The 20796-nt window shown below is 38.1% G+C and overlaps 2 protein-coding genes across 16 annotated transcripts in view; one reads left to right on the plus strand and one right to left on the minus strand.

Annotated features, from left to right (window-relative positions):
- MRPS35 (mitochondrial ribosomal protein S35) overlaps positions 1-9041 on the minus strand; it is a 54503-nt gene extending 45462 nt beyond the window's left edge. Inside the window, exon 1 of the mRNA XM_038173126.2 lies at positions 8999-9041. Coding sequence (XP_038029054.1) covers positions 8999-9026 — 28 coding nt within the window. The 5' untranslated portion in view covers positions 9027-9041. The remainder of the gene's footprint in view (positions 1-8998) is intronic.
- Positions 1-20796, plus strand: part of LOC101792090 (potassium voltage-gated channel subfamily KQT member 1) — a 524294-nt gene that overhangs the window by 14533 nt on the left and 488965 nt on the right. For all 15 annotated transcript variants that reach the window (XM_038173114.2, XM_038173122.2, XM_038173117.2 and 12 more), the window contains exon 3: positions 15085-15175. In XM_038173114.2, the coding sequence (XP_038029042.1) occupies positions 15085-15175 (91 nt within the window). The remainder of the gene's footprint in view (positions 1-15084; positions 15176-20796) is intronic.

Below are 20796 nucleotides of genomic sequence, written 5' to 3' on the forward strand. Positions count from 1 at the left end.
CTGTGATTCTGTGACTAACTTGGTTGACTATCAGCAAGAAGGAAGCTGAAGCTCAGATGTAATTGCACATAGATTTACCTGAACGTACTACCCTCAGTATAATCTCTTTTTACTGTAATTTATCTCCATCTGAAACAACTGGATTTCTTCTGCCCCACTGTGTTAGTTCATTTTGCCTTCACAGCTTGCTGGAACGAACAATAGATAGGATAAAGAATTCATCTAAGAAAGCGGGAAAAAAAAATATTTTTTTTTTGTTACAATTTAAACTGGAGACACAACTAAGACATTCGTGTGTAAATACCTGAAGGGAGGGTGCAAAGAGGACAGACCAAGGTTCTTTTCATCAGTGCCCAGTGCCAGGGGACAAGAGGCGGTGGGCACAAACTGGTAGACAGGACAGTCTGTTCAGACCTCTGAACATCAGGAGCCCCTCTGTGCTGTGTTGGTGAAAGAGCACTGGCACAGGCAGCTCAGAGAGGTTGTGGAGTCCCCTCCTTGCTGATCTTCAAAAGCCACCAGGACGTGGTCCTGGTCAGCCTGCTCTGGGTGGCCCTGCTGGAACAGGGGTCTGGGCCAGACAACCTCCAGATGGCCCTTCCCACCTCAACCCTTCCGTGTGGTTCTGTGATTTGAAATTATCTAGCTGAAGGGCTTTTATATAGCAAAGTAAGTCACAGTAGCTCAGTTTTAAGGAGGGAGGGCATCCAGGGAAAGATGTGTCTTGTTGCATTAAAAACATCATTGACTCACAATCAAGGCATCTAAATCCTACTGACTTCAGTAGCTTTCCTATAAATTTCAGTAGCTTTCCTATAATAATTTGTGTTGATTTTTCTTACATTATAGATCTCACAACTTCTAATAATGTTTTCCTCTTTCAAAGCACACTTTTGCAGAGTCAATTAAGTTTGGCAAGCCCCAAAGGCCACAAAGAAATTATTTTGTACTTGGTTGCTAAGGAGTATATCTCAATCTTCCAGTTTTTAAGTTTGTTCCCTCCTCCCCCATCCTTTTTTGTTGTTCAAGAGATAACATTCCCACAAGCATCTCATATATCATCACTTCAAGTACACTTATCTGCAGTAGATTAAAAAAAAAAAAAAAAGGAAAACACATGCACAAATAGTCTTTGCTAGAAATGGTATTATTTGATGCAAGACTCAAAAGGAGAAATAGTTAGTTAATACTTCTCCTTTAAAACTTTAAAAGCTTTCATTAGTCTTGTCTTCCATGGAAATGAGTTTTAGCATGACCTTGAAAGAGTTCACCTTTGATAAAGTACATGACATCATTTTGCTCTCAGTGTTGTAGTTAACCTTCTACTTCCAAGTGTGTGTATGCTTCAGTGGAACATACTCATAGCCAATTAATCTCTTGCATAGAATTTGTCCCTGGCTACAGGAACAACAGAAACATGTTTACAGTTGCACTGTCTACTTTCCAAAATGGAGAGTGCTCTCAGGACACTGAGAAGCACTCACTTGTAACCTTTAACACTGGCTGATCAACTGTCCAGGGCACTAGTGCTGCTAATTTAAATTTGTTAACACATGAAAGAGATTTAAGGATGGTGGTTTAAAAACATGAAAGATTTATTTTTCTTGTTGTATGCGTAAGGATTAAGGAATTGAATAGAAATGAAGAAATATTAAAATACGGTGTATTTAGCAAAACCTCTTTTGCAAAAGCATGGTGACCCAATCTTTTGTTAGTGTGAACTGTGCTCACTGAGATTCCAAAGTCAAATGAGGAATTCTCAGATTATTCCCTTTCTGATTTGAGAGAGGGAAGGGAAAGTCTGCAAACAGGTGATAAGAAGTAAGTTTCTGTCATCAGAAAAGTGAAAAATTGCAGGGGAAAGAAATACAGGTATTTTGAGAGGTAATACTAGTAAAAGAGGGTAGATTTAGATTAGATATAAGGAAGAGATTCTTCACTATGAGGGTGGTGAGGTGCTAGAATAGGTTGCCCAGAGTAGCTGTGGGTTTCCTGACTGTTTTAAGAGGCAATAAAGCTGAAGCTTCTTGAATTCAGCAGATCAGTTAGCAACTAGTAAAGCTATTTATATTTAAAGGTTAGACTTCTCAAAACTAACCTGTATTCTGGTGCATGGCTTAATGACAGGGATAATAACCTTAAAAAAGACATGAAAGCAGTGTGCACTAACTGCTGAAGATATCAGAGAGAGAAGGAAATGCAAGTTCCACTGTATTAGAAGAAAAGGTGCAAAAGGACTGTTTCTTCTACAGGCATGGATCTACTTGGGGAGCAGGGAGGACTTGACCTTGGTTTCCACTGCTTGTCTCCAGCACTTCTATCATAACACAGATAATGCTGGCTCGCCCAGCTCAACTCTGTGGCTTCTTTCCAGCTGCCTGCAGTGCGTGCTGGGACACAGCTCCACTGCTGTGGCAGGGTTATCTCCAGCAATGGCTAAGGCCTATCCCTGGGTCTGCTGTGTAAACCCCGGGTCCTGAATGGCACCTCATGGGGGCTCAGCTCCAGACCTGCCTTGCCTGCCTCCCCTGGACACAAGTGAGGGAGATTTCCAGCATTCGGGGGAGGTGTGATCAAAAAAGAGCTCTCTGTACTGGGAAAGCCTTGATCTGAATTCCTCTTACACTAGGAGGAACTCACTACCGGACAGTGTAAGACTCTAAGAGGCTGGAGAAAGAAAACAACACCAACAAAACAAAAACATTATCACATGTCACAGAATCACAGAATTATCTAGGTTGGAAGAGGCCTCAAGATCATCGAGTCCAACCTCTGACCTAACACTAACAAGTCCTCCACTAAACTATGTCAAGTATGTGCTTCAGCAATGGAACTGACTCTTGGTTTGTTCACTACTTTCAGTCGATAGTACTAGAAAGACAGACTGTTTTATTTTGATTGCCTATACTATATACACATTATTTTTTTCTGTATTTCGAATCTTCCACGTAACAACGAGTAATGTGTATGCATGCTGAACATTTTTTTCAGTCATTTATACATGGAGTCAAACATAATCTTGCACAGTATTTCCCAGTGATACTTGAAATGTAATGTAAAAAAAAGTTTGTTTGTTTGTTTGTTTGTTTGTTTTTTGTCAATAAAGAGTGGGTTTTGAAGCTATTTCCCTCTAATGCCCGTTGTCTGCAACTACACAAGAACCTTCACATTCTGATTTGTGTGTGTGTGTATGCATAGCCAAAATGTGACTCCCACCTCACCATTTTAGATAACTTCATAATTGGACAAGACCCCTGGGTTCCATGGCAATATTAATTTACTGTGACTTAATAGTTTCAAACTTTTGACCCCTGCACACACATGGGCACACATGCGAAAGATGGAAACACAGCTGCAAAAATGACAGTGTTGCTGAAATTATTAGTCGCCATTCAGTTAGAGATTATTCCTCAGGACGGCATCCTGTTTTTTTTTTCTTTTCTCAAACTAGTACCACTGAGCTGGTACTCCTGCTGTTGTCCTGCTGGCTCAGAATCTCACTTTCCTCTGCACATACAAGGGAAGACGCTTGTGCTCCACATTAATATGTAGTCATGTGGACTCCCTTACCCTTCATTGTTGCTCTGTTCTGCCAGCTTTCCCTGCAGCCTGGTATGTAGCTCTGGCTCCTCTGTATGGTTCTGTGGAATAGCACAGGGAATATAGAGTACAATAAGCATGCTGGTCAGATAGTGGTAGAGAAGACACAGTGCAGGATGCAGAAGCAAGTAGGCAGCACCAGAAGGTGTGGAGGGCAATTAAAGGTGTCAAGGGAAACTGAAGAGCAGGAAGCAGGGTGCAAAAAGTCTGACCAGAGTAAATACAACCTATTGATGAACTCAGGGCCCTGCAAGTAACCCTGTTCCTATTACAGTGTATCTCTGTAACCTTTAAAAGGTCTGGTTTTGGAAGGGTACTTGTAAAAATTCATTGTTTTAGTTTCAGTCATGATATCCATCAGTTCCCAAGAATGTTAATCTGATCCATAGCCCTGCCAGTTGATGAGGTACTGAAGCTTTCCACAAAGTAGTTTAGAAACAAAACTTTGCTTCATGATATTCTGCCTGACTTTGTACCATGAGTGCAGGAGGGGACGGGATTGCTAGTGGAAAGTGGGGGATGAAGCATTAACGGGAAGACCTAAAGAACTGGGTTGATCTTCATGGATCACTCAGATCACTCACTGACCGTGCACTCAGAGCTATGAGGCATTCTTTTCATTGTCTCAGATTCTCTGTAGGTTCAAATGGAAAATGGCAAGATGTAGTGTATTATTTCTAAAATTATATTTTCAAACATGACATTGTGGAGAGGAGCTGAAATCAGGAAAAAATTGTGCTGTCATGGAATCATTGTGTTTTATAGTTTCCAAAATAGTCACTGCAATGTACAGCTAAAATACCATATTTTTTGTTTTGTTTTGTTTTGCTTTTAACACATCAGGAAGTCAACAGGTAATTCTTACTGTCCTCCTTTATGGTGTGTAAAAGTACAGAGCACTTAATTTGATTATGAGCTCTCATAAGCATGAAAACTGACCCTGTAACAGAAAACAAACACCATCTGCTTCTCAAAATGCTTTTGCCTTTGCCAGTAAGAAGCTTAACTTTATTTATTTGAATGTGTCTGTGTTCATCATCTAGGTTGCTTAAATCTAATAACACTTTCAATTATCCTGTTTGGGGATTCCTTATTATATCTTGAGAGACAAGCTAAAATCTGTTTTATGTCTAGTTAATGCAATGATTCCTAGAATCAAAATTATATTGACAGGGCATCTATTTTAATTTAATTGCATATATATTTTAAGTTACACTGTTTAAACACTCAAAAATAATATGGTAGATAAATTTCATTAAATATTTATGATTTACAGTCCCAACATTAAAAAAAAAAAAAAAAGCTATCAAAGTATGCTAGCAATAGTAGCATTAAATTTAATAACATACCCTGTAATCTTAATTTTTAGGAGTAATGACTATTTATGGTTATAACAGAAAGTAAATTTAGCTACAAGTATTAGCTGCAAAACAAGTTATGTTCTGTCCTATTTGACATCTAAAATGGTGTGCAGACTTTATTATCTTTGTAGATAATAGCCACTTTACCTGTAAAAGATGTGAAAGGAAATAAGATGAGAAAACAAGATTTTTATCATCAAAACAAGATAACTGAAGTACAATAAGTTATTAGATAGCAAAACCTGAAGTGACAGCTTCAAACAGTTCAGTGAGAGATTTTATTTTCCCATGGCCATTTTACACATTTGTTTTCCTATGTAATCCTTCATTGTAACTCTTTGCCAGAGTTTGTAGAATTCATCTTCCTTCCTACAGAGGAAAATGTAGTGCTCCAGTCCTTTGAGCAAATGTATATGACTCAGATGCTGGAAAAAGCATCAAATAATAGTTCTGAATGGAAATTTACAGTGGTGGGAACTCTTCAGACATATACAAACAGCCTATCTTAAACAGGTTACAAAGACTAAAACTGGCATATCTCTTCTTTTCCTTTTTTGTCTCTTTTTTAAAATTTTTTTTCTTTTTTTTTCTTTTTTTTTTTTTTTTTTTTTTTTCCATAAAATAATGAACCAACTGTGTTTTGGACAATCCCAGCTGCTTTCTTCAATCCAATCTGCACTCTCAAGAATCTTAGAGCCAGGCTTGATATATGATGTATTTGTCTGGCTGTCTCACACCCCACAAAATAGTCTCATTTTGAATGAAGAGTCAGTTAGCAGTCAGTAAGTACTAGCAAAACTGGGTCAGATCATGGGATTTGTGCTTTCTTTCATTAATACATCAGGAAGCAAAGTGATCTTTAGCAGTCTGGGTGATCTGCTGGTTATATGTCCCCTAATTCAGCTTGAGAGGTAGATGTGCTGCAGTCACTCCCATTTTGCATATGAAGGGAAGCACATCCCTGTTGTGGAATACAATCTATTTCAGAAATGTCTTAATCCAGTGATAGCAAAACAAACACTATTTCTATAAAGGCTTCCATAAGGTTGCTATGTATTTTGTTAACCTTTTTATTTATTTATTTATTTATTTAATTTTAAATTCTCCCTCCTGTGTGCACAGAAGTTTCTATTTTATTTATTTATTTATTTTGCTTTATAAAGGGTTGCATATAGTTTTTAGATGATTTTTTAGACACTGAATTGTTAGGTTTCCAGCACAGCTTGTATAGCCAACAATTACAACAGCTGGTCAGCAAGGAAAATCCCAGACAAACCTACATTATGGTAAAATTACAGCTGTGAAAAATGATTTCTGGGTTCTGGCATCTAACAGTACATGTTCTACCTTGGAATAAACTCCTCATTAGTCTGTAAGATATTTTGGCACTGTGAGGACACCATCAACCTTAGGTTATGCCTTGATTTCTGTAGCATTCTGTTACTCATTTAGCAAAAGATGGAGGAGTGCACATCCTCTTTAGTGAAAATCCTACCCATAGTAGCAGTTGTACTCAACTCATCTTTGGTGTAATAGCAGCTGCAGCAGATACCAACCTAAGAAAGCAGGCAAGCATACAGCAAGCGTAGTTTCGTATCCTGCTGGCTTCAGTATAGCACAGTGGATTTGAAAAGTATTCAACAAGAGTGGCTGTTTCGGTGTAATTCAAAAGCTGGACATGGAAGCAATGACACAACAATGCAGTGCAGAGAGGGGGTCTGAAGGGCCAGTTGCTCCTTCCTTGCCTTGTGAAGGAGGACTGGATGCTGTCAGGGCACTAATGGTGTCGGTGGCTCCGCAGGGGCTGGAGACTGGGGCCATCAGGGGCTCACAGGGTCCGGCAGGGCAGGCCCTTACAGCTGGGTCCCATCCCACCACTCCAGCCAGATAGAAGGGCAGATCAGCCCCAGCCCTGAGCATCTCCCTGAGGGTGGGGACAGGATGAGGTTGGTGCCCACAGGGCCCTGACAATTGTCTGGGTAATTATTAGCAGATTTAATGTCTATTAACTGCTTTTTTTCTCTCACATGAATTGCATAGCTGGAAAATAAATATGGGGTTCCCATCACATAAAATGGAAAAATCACTGAGATACAGTTTTAGGATTTGCAAAGAGGACACTTGCTGGTTGTAACTTTGAGTCAATAAATAAGAAGAGAACTATTTTTTTATAAAATGTGTCTTTCTGCTGAGGAAAAATGAGCACAGCTGCCGAGCTGTGCAACAGACCAATAACTGCTATCCCCTCTTGTAGAGCATCTCAAATTGCATACAAATTATCGCAGGGTCTTCTTCTCCAAATCTATTTTATCTGTGCCACAGTTTTGCTGTGATTACAGATTACCAGAACAACATCTTTACTACTAGTTCACTGCATTCTAGGTGTCTAGGTGAACTATCTTTGAACTGAGCTTCCTTCACTCTCTCTTTCTCTCTCCATTCTCCTTCTCTCTCTTTCTTGTTTTCACTGTTGCTGTTCTTGCTACTGACAATTGTAGGGAACTTGGTTTCCTTGTTCACTCATTAGTGTGTGATTATCTTTGACTTTGTCCTCACTGCAACTTAGCCTGTAGCCATCCTGTATCATCTGCCCTTATGCTTATAATTTAGTTGCTTTTTCTCTTGCTTAGCCTGGCTTGTTATTGCTTGGACAAAGACACCGCTGAGTTCCCCATCACTACATTAGTTGCTCAAGCCTGTGCTTCCTGGCATCCAGGCTGAATATCGGCTTTTGTGACAGTCCCTTACTGTTTCTGTGCCAGGCTTGTTACTCTTCCTGTAATAATTTCTCATTTTTGGAATCAAAGTCAGGAGTCTCCAGCCCATCTGTCCTTATTTTGAGCTGTCATGAAATGACACTGTTTGATGGTGTCACACTGCTTCCTGTTGATACCGTCTTAGCCTGCATTGCTCTGAATGCCAGTCTCAAGATTGTCTTCATCAATACATGTAGCTTTCACTTTCAGTTGCTTCGCAGGTATCATTCTGTTGTGTCATGCAGTTGACAGAAATGACTAGTACGGTAAGTATGGTTGCTAGATGTGGGCTGCAAGTTCTTAAAAATGTAGAATACAAATTGAAAAACTTTCCACTTGACATACATTACCAGAAAGGTTTTTACATTAGGATTTGAATTATGGGAAGGAAATTATTGAAACTGGAATATATCTTGATGCTCTGAAGTTAGCCCTTCCTCTCTTGAAAAAAAAAAAAAAAAAAAAAAAAAAAAGGCTTGTTCTTTTAGGTGTATTTTATAAGAGGACATGATACTTTATCTGAAGAAGGTCCAGTCTATCCTATGCTAGAAGTTACATCTTTGTCATTCAGTGGGAAGGAGTGACACTCACTGGCCAAAATATATAGTGCCACAGACCAAGTGAATTCAAAAGGGTCCTTTGAGTGGTTTTAATTTGTGTTTTGGAAATGAAAAAAAGATGGAATTTCAGCAAATAAATACAGGAGGACAACAACAATTAGAAGGAAGTTACAAAACTTGGAAGCTGTCTTAGCAGCCTATGGACAGTTCTAGATCCCCTAGGAAATAAATGCCACCAATTGTCCTCCCTTTTATATCCTCATGCACATACAACCTTTGCAACCCGCATCTTCATCTTCTCAAATTGTCTCTTCTTTAAGGTTTAAAATCTGGTTACTTTTTCCAAAGCCTAATATGAGATGTTGTTGAAGTTGTAGTGATAATGCCTGCTAGCTACTGGCTATGCAAGAATAACCTTTTTTTTTTTTCCTAATCTTTTTTTTTTCCCCCTTCTACTTATTATTGCTAATGTTGAAATTATCACATTCCTATTTACTTTCATTGTATTTACATGATAGATATGTAAAATCAATATATATAAGCAAACGATGATTTAATTGATTTACTTCAGGAGATCCTTCATCAGCTTCAAAAAGATATGCTTTAAATATGAAGCAATAAAATAATCTTCAGTTCTTGTATGTCTATAGCTAAGCGATTTGCATTTTCCTGAAGCTGACCTGCTGTCATTAGTAGTGAAAAGAAATCACACTTACCTTACCTGTTTCAGGGTGTTGGCTTCTTAACATAGCAGAAAAGTAGTTTTAGCTCTAATTCCATAGGTAGCCAAGAACATCCACTACCACTGCAAAATCATGCACTATTGGATTTCTGATTTAAAATATATACATATATATATATAAATCCTCTCTCACAGTACTTATGATCTTCTGTCAGGCATTATGTCTCTAGACATAGCCAGTCTTAAATGAGCCATGTGAGACACTGAAGACAATGTAAGCACAACACAGAGTTCACAGTGAGCAAAGAAGATACTGAAATCCTCCTTATATCTTTGAGAAGGCCGAGCTCCATAGCCTTTGACCTACGTTAAATCATAACCAGCTCTTGTGAAACCAGCAGCAGCTGAATCTTTTGACTGCTATGTTCATCACACAACATGAAACTTCCTGTGCAGTCACAGGAGAAAAATGAAAGACCTTTATTTCTTCCATCAGTGGAAAAGGGGATTAATAGACTGTACTCATGTTTTTCTAGGGAAGTACCCTTTCTCCTCTGTTCTGTCCTTATGATGGGAGTTTTCCTCCCTGCCCTACTAAACCATCTCTGCTGTTTCACTTCTGAGTATCTGACTTCAGCTGTCAGTCTGTGAAGGATAAATGTTTTTTGTAGTACATAGTGGTAAAAGTAGGAAATACTTACCCAAGCAGTGTGTATTTAAAATTTCTATAAAGCACTATGATAATAAACAGCAGCTGCTATATAATTTGAATATTAACACTTACCTTAATATAATGAATCTTGTTTCACAGAATCATAGAATGGCTTGGGGGAAGGACCCTTTAAGATCATCCAGTTCCAAACCCCTACCATGGACAGGGATGGCACCCACTAGATCAGGTTGCCCAGAGCTCCATCCAACCTGGCCTTGAACACCTCCAGGGATGGGGAATCCACAACATCTCAGGGCAATCTGTTACAGTGCCTCAGCATCCTCTGAGTGAAGAATTTCCTCCTAACCTCTAACCTATATCTCCCCTCTTTTAGTTTAAAGCCATTCCCTCTTATCCTGTCATTATTTGACTGAACAAAAAGTTTCTTTCTATCTTTTTTAAAAGCCCCCTTTAGGTACTGAAAAGCTGCAATAAGGTCATGGTTTCTATTGTTTGCAGTATGTAACATGGAATGTCTATTCTATATAACATCCATATTGACAGCTTAAAAATCCCAAAAGAATTACCCATGGCTTTTTATTTATTATTAGCGAGGGCAGTAAAATAAGACAAAGAGATTTTAAAAGGGAGTAACTGAAATGACAGGAATCTGGAAGAAATTAGCTGAATGGTACTCAGAGTAATTTTTCCATATTTTATACATGCATTTTGCCTAGAAATAAGATCTGTAACAATGGTAGGAGTGGAAAAGCAGTATTATAAAAAAGATGAGCACAAACAGATGAGATGGTTCCAAGAAATGCTTGGTAAATGTGTGGTTATCTGCTCTTGGTAAATCTTGGTAAATGTCTGGTTATCTGCTCTTTCATGAATCAGCCACGTCCCTGTGTTCCTACAGCTATTGACTGGGTGAGGCTCTGTGCTTCAAGAGATGCAAGTCCTGTATGACTTTGACACTGTTATGTTGTATGTATGTTATGTTATGTTGTATGGACAAGTATGCTTACCTCTTTATGATTTTCTCCATTTACCCATCATTGGAATCGCTAATTGGACATATAAGCTCTCTGAGTAAAGGAACTGCCTGATGAAGCATAGCTTTTAACAGAGCCTGGTACCCATTAGTTGTGAGGGCTTCTAAGTAATAATGTAATCCTTTTGTATTAAATGTAAGAAGGAGAATCTTATGACTGTGGTTACCTTATTTCTGTATCTGCATGTTCTTCATACTGAAAACAGTCCAAGTGTGTTAAGGAAAGGCTAAAGACTCGTGTATACTCATGTCTAGACTCTTCAAGTGCTTCAAGTGTCAGTTGTTTGTGCTGTAAACTCCTTATTGACCTGCTCTTTTCCATTTGACAGTGTTTCAGCGTCTTTTTTTTTTTATTTTATTTTTTTATTTTTTTTATATCCCTTTGCAGTAATAGCACCTAGGAAAGAAAGTGTGGCTTTTGCCCCCTCTGCTGGCTGGCTCATCAGGACTTGGACACACAAGAGCAATTTCATTTCTTTGGTCAGTGTAGCGGCTCACTGAAGTGATATAACAGTTTTATTACAACTTGAAGAGAACTATCTACCCCTTGTACCATACCACCATTTTCAAAGAGATAAAAATTTATGGTTGTAGCAAAACTGCTGAATAGTATGCTCAGCAACTTGGGTACCTTGAAATGAAATAACTAGCAGGTTGGGAGTGCTGGGCTCTGTAGTTAGTAAATCATGAGTATATGTCTAAAATCTGCCCCTTCTGAAGTGTTGCTAACAACTCCCTGACTATGGTCTGTTATCTGGATCTCTTTACCACTTTACCCTGTTTTTTTCTAAAGACATTATAATTACAGGTATTTGCCATTAATGAAGAACTAGACATCATTAAGATGCTCTCCATGAACACATTTTTCTTTGTTAACACCATCAGAGGTGGTGAAACTGCTTCCTGAATATATGAGACTCTGCAAAATTAGATTTAAATTTTCAGGAAGTGTGGTAAACACATCTTCTCATTGGCCCTGTCTCTTTTGTACTCCTGGCTGCACAGGTCTGGCTTGTTCTCCTACACCATGCTGACAAATCTTACCAGGTGTCTCTCAGCTCAGACATAGCAAATGCAGGGCATATTGAGGAATAGAATTCCTCAATAATAGAATAGAATTCAAGAGAACCAGATACCAGGTAAGTATCAGGAGAGGTTTACTAAAGGCATCCAGATGGAACCTCAGAAAGTTGCTTCTTGGATTTAGGTACTTTGGTCACCTTTGATCAGTTTTCAGAGAACAAACAAACAAACAAACAAACAAAAACATACTGAAACATTTCCGATTCCCCTTTGGAAATCAATGCAGTAGTTTTTTTTATTATTTATTTTTATTTTTTAATTAATTCTACCAATAGATTTAGATGTCTGACCCTTGAAATAGAAAAAAAAGCCCTGAACTGTATGCCTAGGAAAGAATAGTTTTCAACATCTAAGCCACCTCTGTAAAGCTAAGTACCTAAAATCATTCCCCTGTTGCAGCTAACAGTATTCTAAATAAAAATTTGATTTTGTTGTCTAGTTTAGCAAGTACTGAAATAAACCAGCTAGACAGACATGAAAAGAATTTTAAATGTTTGTTAGGGTGAGACAACAACAACAAAACAACAAACAACAAAATAAAGAACTTTAAGTATTAAGATAAATATCAGTATTCTGTCTAATCCTTTGTGAGCTATAATTTACAAAGCTAGAAAGAATGGCATTTATGATTGCTTCCTGTTTCCTGTGGCATGCATAATGGAATTGCATGTCTGATTTTCCAGAGTTCAGTTTCTGAATCATTAAATTTTTCCACTGGAATAATTTAGACTGGCTAGTCCTTTACTTTTGCAGAAACCGCAAACTTATAATGATAAGCATTAGCACTTTTATATTTTCTTTAGTTATCACCTTATCTGATACCATAATAACCTGAAAGGATCTGGAAATATATTTTACAGTAATATCTTAAACAAAATACTTATTGGTGGATATCTGTTCTTATCCCAACAGAGCTCACAGTTCAATCACAGTTCAATCAGACCCCAAGTAAACAGGGTCACTATCTTTGCAACTCATCACCAAAAGAATTAAAAAATAGATTGATCTATGTGATCTTTTTTCCCTTCCATTCCACAGTGCTGCTTTATGAAAAACCCACAGCAGAAACTGTTTTTGTAGTAACCAAGCTTATACATGAAGTGCCTGTACTTCCAGTGGAAATGTAAACTCTCTTATCGAGGTAGCAACTGTTTCAGCAACTGTTTCAGATAAAATATTTGCTCCCCATTGCTTAAATAAGATTTGAAGAGAGCCTAACAGTTCAAAGAACTAACTTTCACATCCACAACAGCCAGAAATTGTTAAAAACAGACTAAGAACAGAATCTAATCACAAAAAATAAATAAATAAATAAATAAATAAATCCTGAGATAAGCATCACACAGATTCATCCTGTGCAGCTTTATAGAAATCACTAACTATAAAGTGTGTGTACCTTCAGTGACCATGCAATCCTTTCTTCTCTCCAACGATTGCTCCATCTGCCTCATAGCTGCTAGAAACCTTTTCTGGGCAGGAGGGAACATGATGATCACCCTGATCTTGTCGCCCAGCTGCTGGAGGCCTTGGAAAAGGCTTCAATGAGGTCCCTGGTGATATCAGGAGGCCACCGTGATGTCATGCATAGCTTGGTCCCCAATCCAAGAGGATTGACAAAACCTGGGGGCTGATAGGCTGAGGACTGCTCCCCTTGGTGCCTCAGGTGCTGTTCTGTGCTGATTCTGGCTGGTTCTGCTCAGCTCTGATGGATCCATTGCAGGACATGGCTAGGATGGTCAGCCAAGATGGTGATGCCTCTGGAAAAAGTGTTTGAGGATGGGCAAAACCACTGAACAGGTAGAGACGGGTTAGAGTGTGAGGAGCAGCCCTGCAGATACTTAGGACTGATAAGGAGAGGAGGAGGTGCTGTAGGCTCTAGAGTTTCCCTGTGGTCTGTGGAGGAAAGCATGCGGGAGCAGGTTTGTCCTGAAGGAAGAACCCATGCTGGAGCAGGAGGAAGCATGAGGAGAAAGAAGAAGCAGAGAGGAACTGTTATGGCTGGATCCCCTAATCCCCATCCTTTGTGCCACTCAGGGTGTGTGTGAGGGAAAGAAGGTAGAGGAGCTGGAAATGAAAAATTGAGCATGAGAAGGGGGTGGGGGAGATATTTCAGTTTGTCTTCATTTCTCAGTATCCAAACTTACTTTAATTGGCAATAAAATCATTTTCCCCCAGGTAAGGTCTGTTTTGCCCATGATGGTAACTGGTAAGTGTTCTCTCTGTATTTGTCTCAACTGGCAAGTGATCTCTCTGTGTTTATCTCAACTCATGATTTTTTTTTTTTTTTTTTTGGTCACACTTTTTCTCCACATTCTGTTGAGGAAAGGGAGTGAGAGAACAGCTGGGGGGGCAACTGGCAGCTGGCTAACACCAAGCCACCACAATTCTATAGTCTGTAGGCTGTATACTATTTATGTATATCTATTTCTCTATGTAGAAATTTATGTACATATAAATATATACATTTATCTGAGTCAAGGTTGTCCGCCTTGGGTCTGCCAGGGCAACGGTGGCTGCACCCACAGCCTCTGCCTAGGAATGGCCACTGTGCACAGTGAGGGGCAGACAACACAATTTTGGGAAGTGGGAATATGTATTTTGAGATTTTTTTTTTCTTGATCTGAATAATGATACTGGAAATACTGTGTTAGTAGCTGTTCATACTGTATCTATCTATGTTGCAAGTTTATGGAATGCACTTAATGGAACAGTTTTCATTAAAGTTACCAATCCTCACTCTAGTCATACATGTATGTCTAATTTTTCTTTAATTAATGTATTATCAATTATTATAGCTTTCTACCAAAGTGCATGAGTTATACATCAATCAGTGTCTTTACATGAAACATTCATTACTACTAGCTTCTCTGGAATATTCTACATGATAATTTGAGTTTGATCTGTTGACTTAACATCAGAGAATCATTAAGAAAGGTTGAAAAGACCTCCCAAGATCATCTGGCCATACCCTTAACACCAATATTACCCACTAAACCACGTCCCCAAAGTACCACATCCAACCTTTTCTTAAACACCTCCAAGGATGGTGACTCTACCAGCTCCCTAGGTAACCCATTACAATGGCTAGCCACTCTTTCTGAGAAGAATATTCTCTTTATTTCCAAACATCCTTTCAGTTCTTTTATTCCATGTTTCTTAAGTTATGGAATGTAAAATGAAGACATTCAGAGCATAATTTTATTTGACTAGGAAGAATGAACTGATTAAATTCAAAATACTTGTGATTAAAAATGTTACAAGAATGAAAGAACTAAAACGAGACTTACATTTACAGTTCAACTTAACAAGTCACTAACCACTGTTTTCTTTTTACAGATTTCTCTTGGTGTTGATTTGTTTAATATTCAGTGTACTGTCTACTATAGAGCATTATTCTGAATTTGCCACTGGAACCCTTTTCTGGATGGTAAGTGAACTTTTTTGGGGAAATACACTTTTTTGGGGAAAGTTGTGGCTAACTGTGAATTGCTTTAGGTGAACAAAGGAGATAATTTTAAAAATCCTCATACAAAACATGATACTTAATTTAAAATATTACCTGCCTTTACTCCAAGGAAGTTCATAGTTTAAAAGGAATGATTATTAAACTAAGAGAGTACTTGATCAATAGATTGTTTTTATATACTTGTTTTACATAAGGCATGAAAATGTACACTGCAGTGTTCGCAATGGGTGATTGCTGTCTTATGCAGTATGAGACAGAATATTCCATGCCGGGAATGTATTTTTTTTAACAAAACTTTTCTAAGTCTTCTGGTGAAAACTGTCCAAGAACCACACTCTTCTGAAGTACCCAAATTTCAGGACTGGTGTAACCTGATCTAGTGAAGGTATCCCTGTCTGTGGAAGGGGAATTGGAACTAGATAATCTTTAAGGTCCCTTTCCATCCAACCCTTTATATGTTTCATTATATAATTCTAAGAGATTTCTGTTAGACTAGTTTACCAGTATATTGAACAGGAAGGAACAGCTTTTATCACACTTCTGTGCATTTGACGATGAAGTTGGTGCTTTTCAGTTCATGGGGCTGTTCGTAATCCATCCGTGTATCATTTTTTTCTTGAGTGTGCATTAAGTATTATACTTAGTATTTTGCAGAAGCATAAAGTCACTGTGTTGTTTATGTAACATCCTTATCTTGCTAACACCCTTTTTCTTGCTATTAAAATCTTAAGTAGTCATTTAAAAACAGATGTTGCAATAAGAAAAAAACATCTCACTTGGAGGTAGACAGAGGCTTCTTGTTGATTTCACAGTGGCTAGGCAACAATTCTTTTATCACTACTACTTTTTATCTGAACTATCAGTGGCTAGTTCAGAGATGAAATCATAGAATCATAGAATATCCTGAGTTGGAAGGGATGCTTAAGGATCATCAAGTCCAACTCTTGACACCGCACAGGTCTACCCAAAAGTTCAGACCATGTGACTAAGTGCACAGTCCAATCTCTTCTTAAATTCAGACAGGCTCGGTGCAGTGACCACTTCCCTGGGGAGCCTGTTCCAGTGTGCAACCACCCTCTCTGTGAAGAACCCCCTCCTGATGTCAAGCCTAAATTTCCCCTGCCTCAGCTTAACCCCGTTCCCGCGGGTCCTGTCACTGGTGTTAATGGAGAAAAGGTCTCCTGCCTCTCAACACCCCCTTACGAGGAAGTTGTAGACTGCGATGAGGTCTCCCCTCAGCCTCCTCTTCTCCAGGCTGAACAGGCCCAGTGCCCTCAGCTGTTCTTCATACGTCTTCCTCTCCAGGCCTTTCACCATCTTTGTAGCCCTCCTCTGGACACTCTCCAACAGTTTCATGTCCTTTTTATACTGTGGTGCCCAGAACTGCACACAGTACTCGAGGTGAGGCCGCACCAGCGCAGAGTAGAGCGGGACAATCACCTCCCTTGACCTACTAGCGATGCCGTACTCAAATGTACTTGAACTGTGTTACTAGACCTGAGATATCAAGTGTCTTAAAAATGTGAATTTCCATCTATTGACAATTCATGAACTGTTACAAAATACATATATACTGAAGTATTAATTTGAAGCAGGTGGGAATTGAAGTATAAATAATTTCTGTAAGGACCTCAGAGACTTTTCCTCCTCTGCTCCCCCATGGCCTCTGTTAATTCTAGAAAGTTAAGAATGATAAAGCATCCTTTGTTAGAAATGGAGTAAATCACTTTTAAACAGTTGCTCAAAACATCTGGATTTCAGCTACTCAGGTCCCCTTTCTCAAAGTGTGATAGTCTCACAAGTTTTATTGTAATTTCTTTTTGTTAAATGCTTCTAAGTTTTCTAATGTGATGGATTTTGTTTTTCCAGCTGGTTTGAAAACAAAAATAAGATATAAATAAGTTATTATTTATTTTTCTGTGGCTTAGACTACATTAGTACATGTGGCTTTCATGTGCAGTTGACTAAGCCATCTTTAGTATCCCTGAGTTGTTTCTGGATTTGATTAATTTCAATTCTGTAACAAATGTTGCCTAACCTTTAAGCCATATTCAGTGTCAAACTAAGTGCAGTCTTCTGCCATTCATATGTAATCTTCTCATCCTCACTGAAGGATGCAGAGCAATTATAGTTCAGTATAACCACCACCACAAACACTAATACTAGTAAAGATTTAATGTTGAGCTGCTTGAGAACAGTGGAGACTGCCAGCATTGTAAGATACAAGACTAGACCAAATCATCTATTGGATCAAATTCAGTATTAAATTGATTTATTTCTCTCCTCATTCAAGAAATTTGCAATTCTTTGCATAGCCCTATTACTGAGTCAGTAGCTGATAAATACTAGTATGTCATGCTGGTGTTTTCGTAGTTGTGAAGGTATATTGTAGTAGATGAAAAGTTGAGAAGGGTTGTCTTAAAAATTATAATGTTGAAAGTTGATAAAACCTGACAAGAAGGATATCATGTGACACTTGTAGATACTTAAATGTGTTTGTATTTTCTTACAGAGTGTGAGGTGTCATGCCAAATACAATTTTAGATAATGTGTCACTGGAGGAAATATGCCACGTTAGTAACAGGTGTAACTGCAGGTGTGTCCTCAAGCCACTGAAACCTTCTATCAAAGACTTAATTTTCTGATGTTCATGTTGTATCTGGGTGGTGTAAGATAACTTAACATTAGGTGTGAAACCTAAAAAAGCCCCAAACCTTTATCCATCCCCCTCTCCAAAAACCAACATATGTTTTCAAGTCTCTGACAATCAAAGTGATTTCTAGAGAAAAAAAGAAAAAAGACTCTTTCGCTCTGCATTTGAATGTTAAGGCCAATCTATAATATTTGAGGCTTTGAATGTGTTGCTTAGCCACAGTTTCTGATGAAGGTTTATTGCTATGCTTCCCCATAGCAGTAAACTTTCCCCATATGTGGGAAATTTGCTCTATTTAAGGTCCTTGCTTGGGCTTAAAGGGAAATACTGTTTCTTGTACGTATGTAGAAAAGACATGCTGTAAAATGTTGTTTACATGTGGTAAAATAAGTTCACTTCTGTGGTAGTAGGAATAGTAAAACTCCTTGTCTTGAGCTTTTAAAAGTTACCATTTGAAAGAGGTTTTTATTCTCATGGTACTAAATATTTTCCATATTCATGGCACTGCTCTTGGAAGGTTCATATACATATATATATATATATATATTTTTTTTTTTTTTCAGCTGTAAGAGAAATTTAATTGTTCCATGTAAAAACATTGTATTATCTTTAATTCCCGTGACTATTTTTTTTTCCTTTTTGTCCTCTGACAAAATTTACCATTTTATCAAAATGGTAAATAAATAAAGTGGCAGTAACATTGACACAATGGATCATGCTAATAAACACTGACAGAACAAAAAGTGAAGAGGAGTGGTATTCAGATAGGTTAAAGGTTTAGGTTTTATTTTTATTTATTTATTTATTTATTTATTGGTGTCCATCTATAGCAAATGCCTATCCAAATTATCTGTACCCTTTCAGTCTAAAAACAAGATCGAAAGCCCTGGAAGAACAGACTGTCTCTATGTTTTTGTTTTGTTTTGTTTTGTTTTTTCCTTAGTGTTTATTTTGGGCTAAGCCTAAAGTTCTTTCTAAGTTCTTTCTACCTTTTGGTAGAGGGACTGTGAAGTTGAAGTGTATATATACAGATGACATAGGAGGTTTATTTTACTCTTACTGCAAAAATCATGAGTGCACAGTTTCTTAGAAGTATAAATTTGTAAATGGAAAAACAAAACAAAAATCAAGCAAAAGTTTGGGGACATTAAGAAGCAAAAGGGACTGCTTGTTCATTTGACATCCTCTATGACTTAGGTTGTACAATTAATTTCTCTGATTAAAAATTGTTTCAACTGGATAATGCATTATAGGGAAATGACTGATCTTAATGTAAAAAAAGGAGAGGTGTTCTATGCTTCTGAGGACGTTTATGTTACAATGATATACCACCACTAGAATAATTCAAAGGACTAGCCCTCCTTTGCAGTGCAATTCTAAATCTCAGCTATATGGCTTCTGTTCCATGTCCTTGAGATTTGCCAATTAGCCTACCAAATTGTCTACATGACTGCATAATTTTGTTGATGCACCTTCTCTAATACTGTTGGAATTATGGGGTGGAGGTAAATTAGAGACACCTGACTCGAACCAACTTAAAGAAGTCATGTCAAAGTAGCTATGGCAGACAGAGTTTATTGCTGATAGACTATTATGAAGTATGTGATTTCTCACCTATAACCTATAGAATCAAATATAATGTCTCAGTTGAAGCCCTCTGTACCACTTTCATGACCTCCCAAATTTTCTAGCAATATTCTGCCTCTTTTTTCAGCTCTTGTGTTGATACTCCCATGGTTAAAATAAGCTTCTTGTCTCAATGTTCATTCTCCATTGCTGTATATCCATTTGTAAACACACTTACATGAGATTTATGAATGTGCCATGCTGTCCTCAAAACTGGGACACTTTCATTCTTTCCTTTTCTTCATTGTAATCTTGGATCTAATTTTTGATAGATCCAAAATCCTCTTAAAAATGAATACTATTCTTAAGAAAGTAGAGATAGAGATGTGCTGACTGAATGAATCAGCAATCATGGTTTTCAAACTTGCATATCCTGATTATACCATCTCACAAGCATTTCTTTAGATTGTTTTTGGTGTTTAAAAGCTTCTGTGTTCACTGACTGTGAAAAGGACATCCTGACCTTAAAATTCTGTTCAGGTTTAGCATGCTTATCCATTTTTATCCATTTTTTTTAGCATGCTTATCCAGGTCATTATCAACACCCTGATGTTAAAGTGAGATTTGAAGACCTGTATGTTAAATGGATTCTATCAAGAGTTGTAGTAAAAAGGCTACACCTCTAAGAGGGAAGAGAGCAGTCAGAATAGGCGTTAATGTGAGGTACTGCTGTCCATGAAAGGGTTGGCTTGGGATACGAACCTTTAGCTTAGCTTCTACTTTTGCCTCTGCAGGACTGTTACACTGAGCAGTGAATTATGGGACTAAAATGAATACTAGTATTTCTACGGTGCCTTTTTCCTGTGTCTTCAACTATTCTGCTAAACTATCTTGTTTTGCTTGCACCCATCATGATCTGGATGGCATTTTGTATTCCCTTGTTCTGCAGTTAACCCTTACATTTCTCCCAGAAACCCATGGTAATCTACCATAATTCCTATCAGCTCTTTCATGTCAAAAATGTGCAGTGTAACTAGCTTGTAAGAGAAGCATACATGTGTTTGGAGGACTGTCTGTACAGTCTATGCCAAACACCACAATTTTAGCTGAAAGAAAATGAGTAGTCATCTCTGATTCTATTTCAGCATGCAATCACAATTCAGCTATAATTGCAACTATTAGATCGTATTCCATGATGACTTAGGCTGTGTTTGCTCACTCTTAAGAAGGCTAATGAGACAGAGCCTTACCCTGTCTTTCTGTCTTTCCCTACCTAATGGGAAAATATAGATAAGGATCAGACTGAAGGAGGCTGCGGCACATGGAGACCCCCCGCAGTAGCAGGTCCTGGGCCAGAGCTGCA

Source organism: Anas platyrhynchos, chromosome 1 (assembly GCF_047663525.1).
Source record: "Anas platyrhynchos isolate ZD024472 breed Pekin duck chromosome 1, IASCAAS_PekinDuck_T2T, whole genome shotgun sequence".
Classification (NCBI taxonomy): Eukaryota; Metazoa; Chordata; class Aves; order Anseriformes; family Anatidae; genus Anas; species Anas platyrhynchos.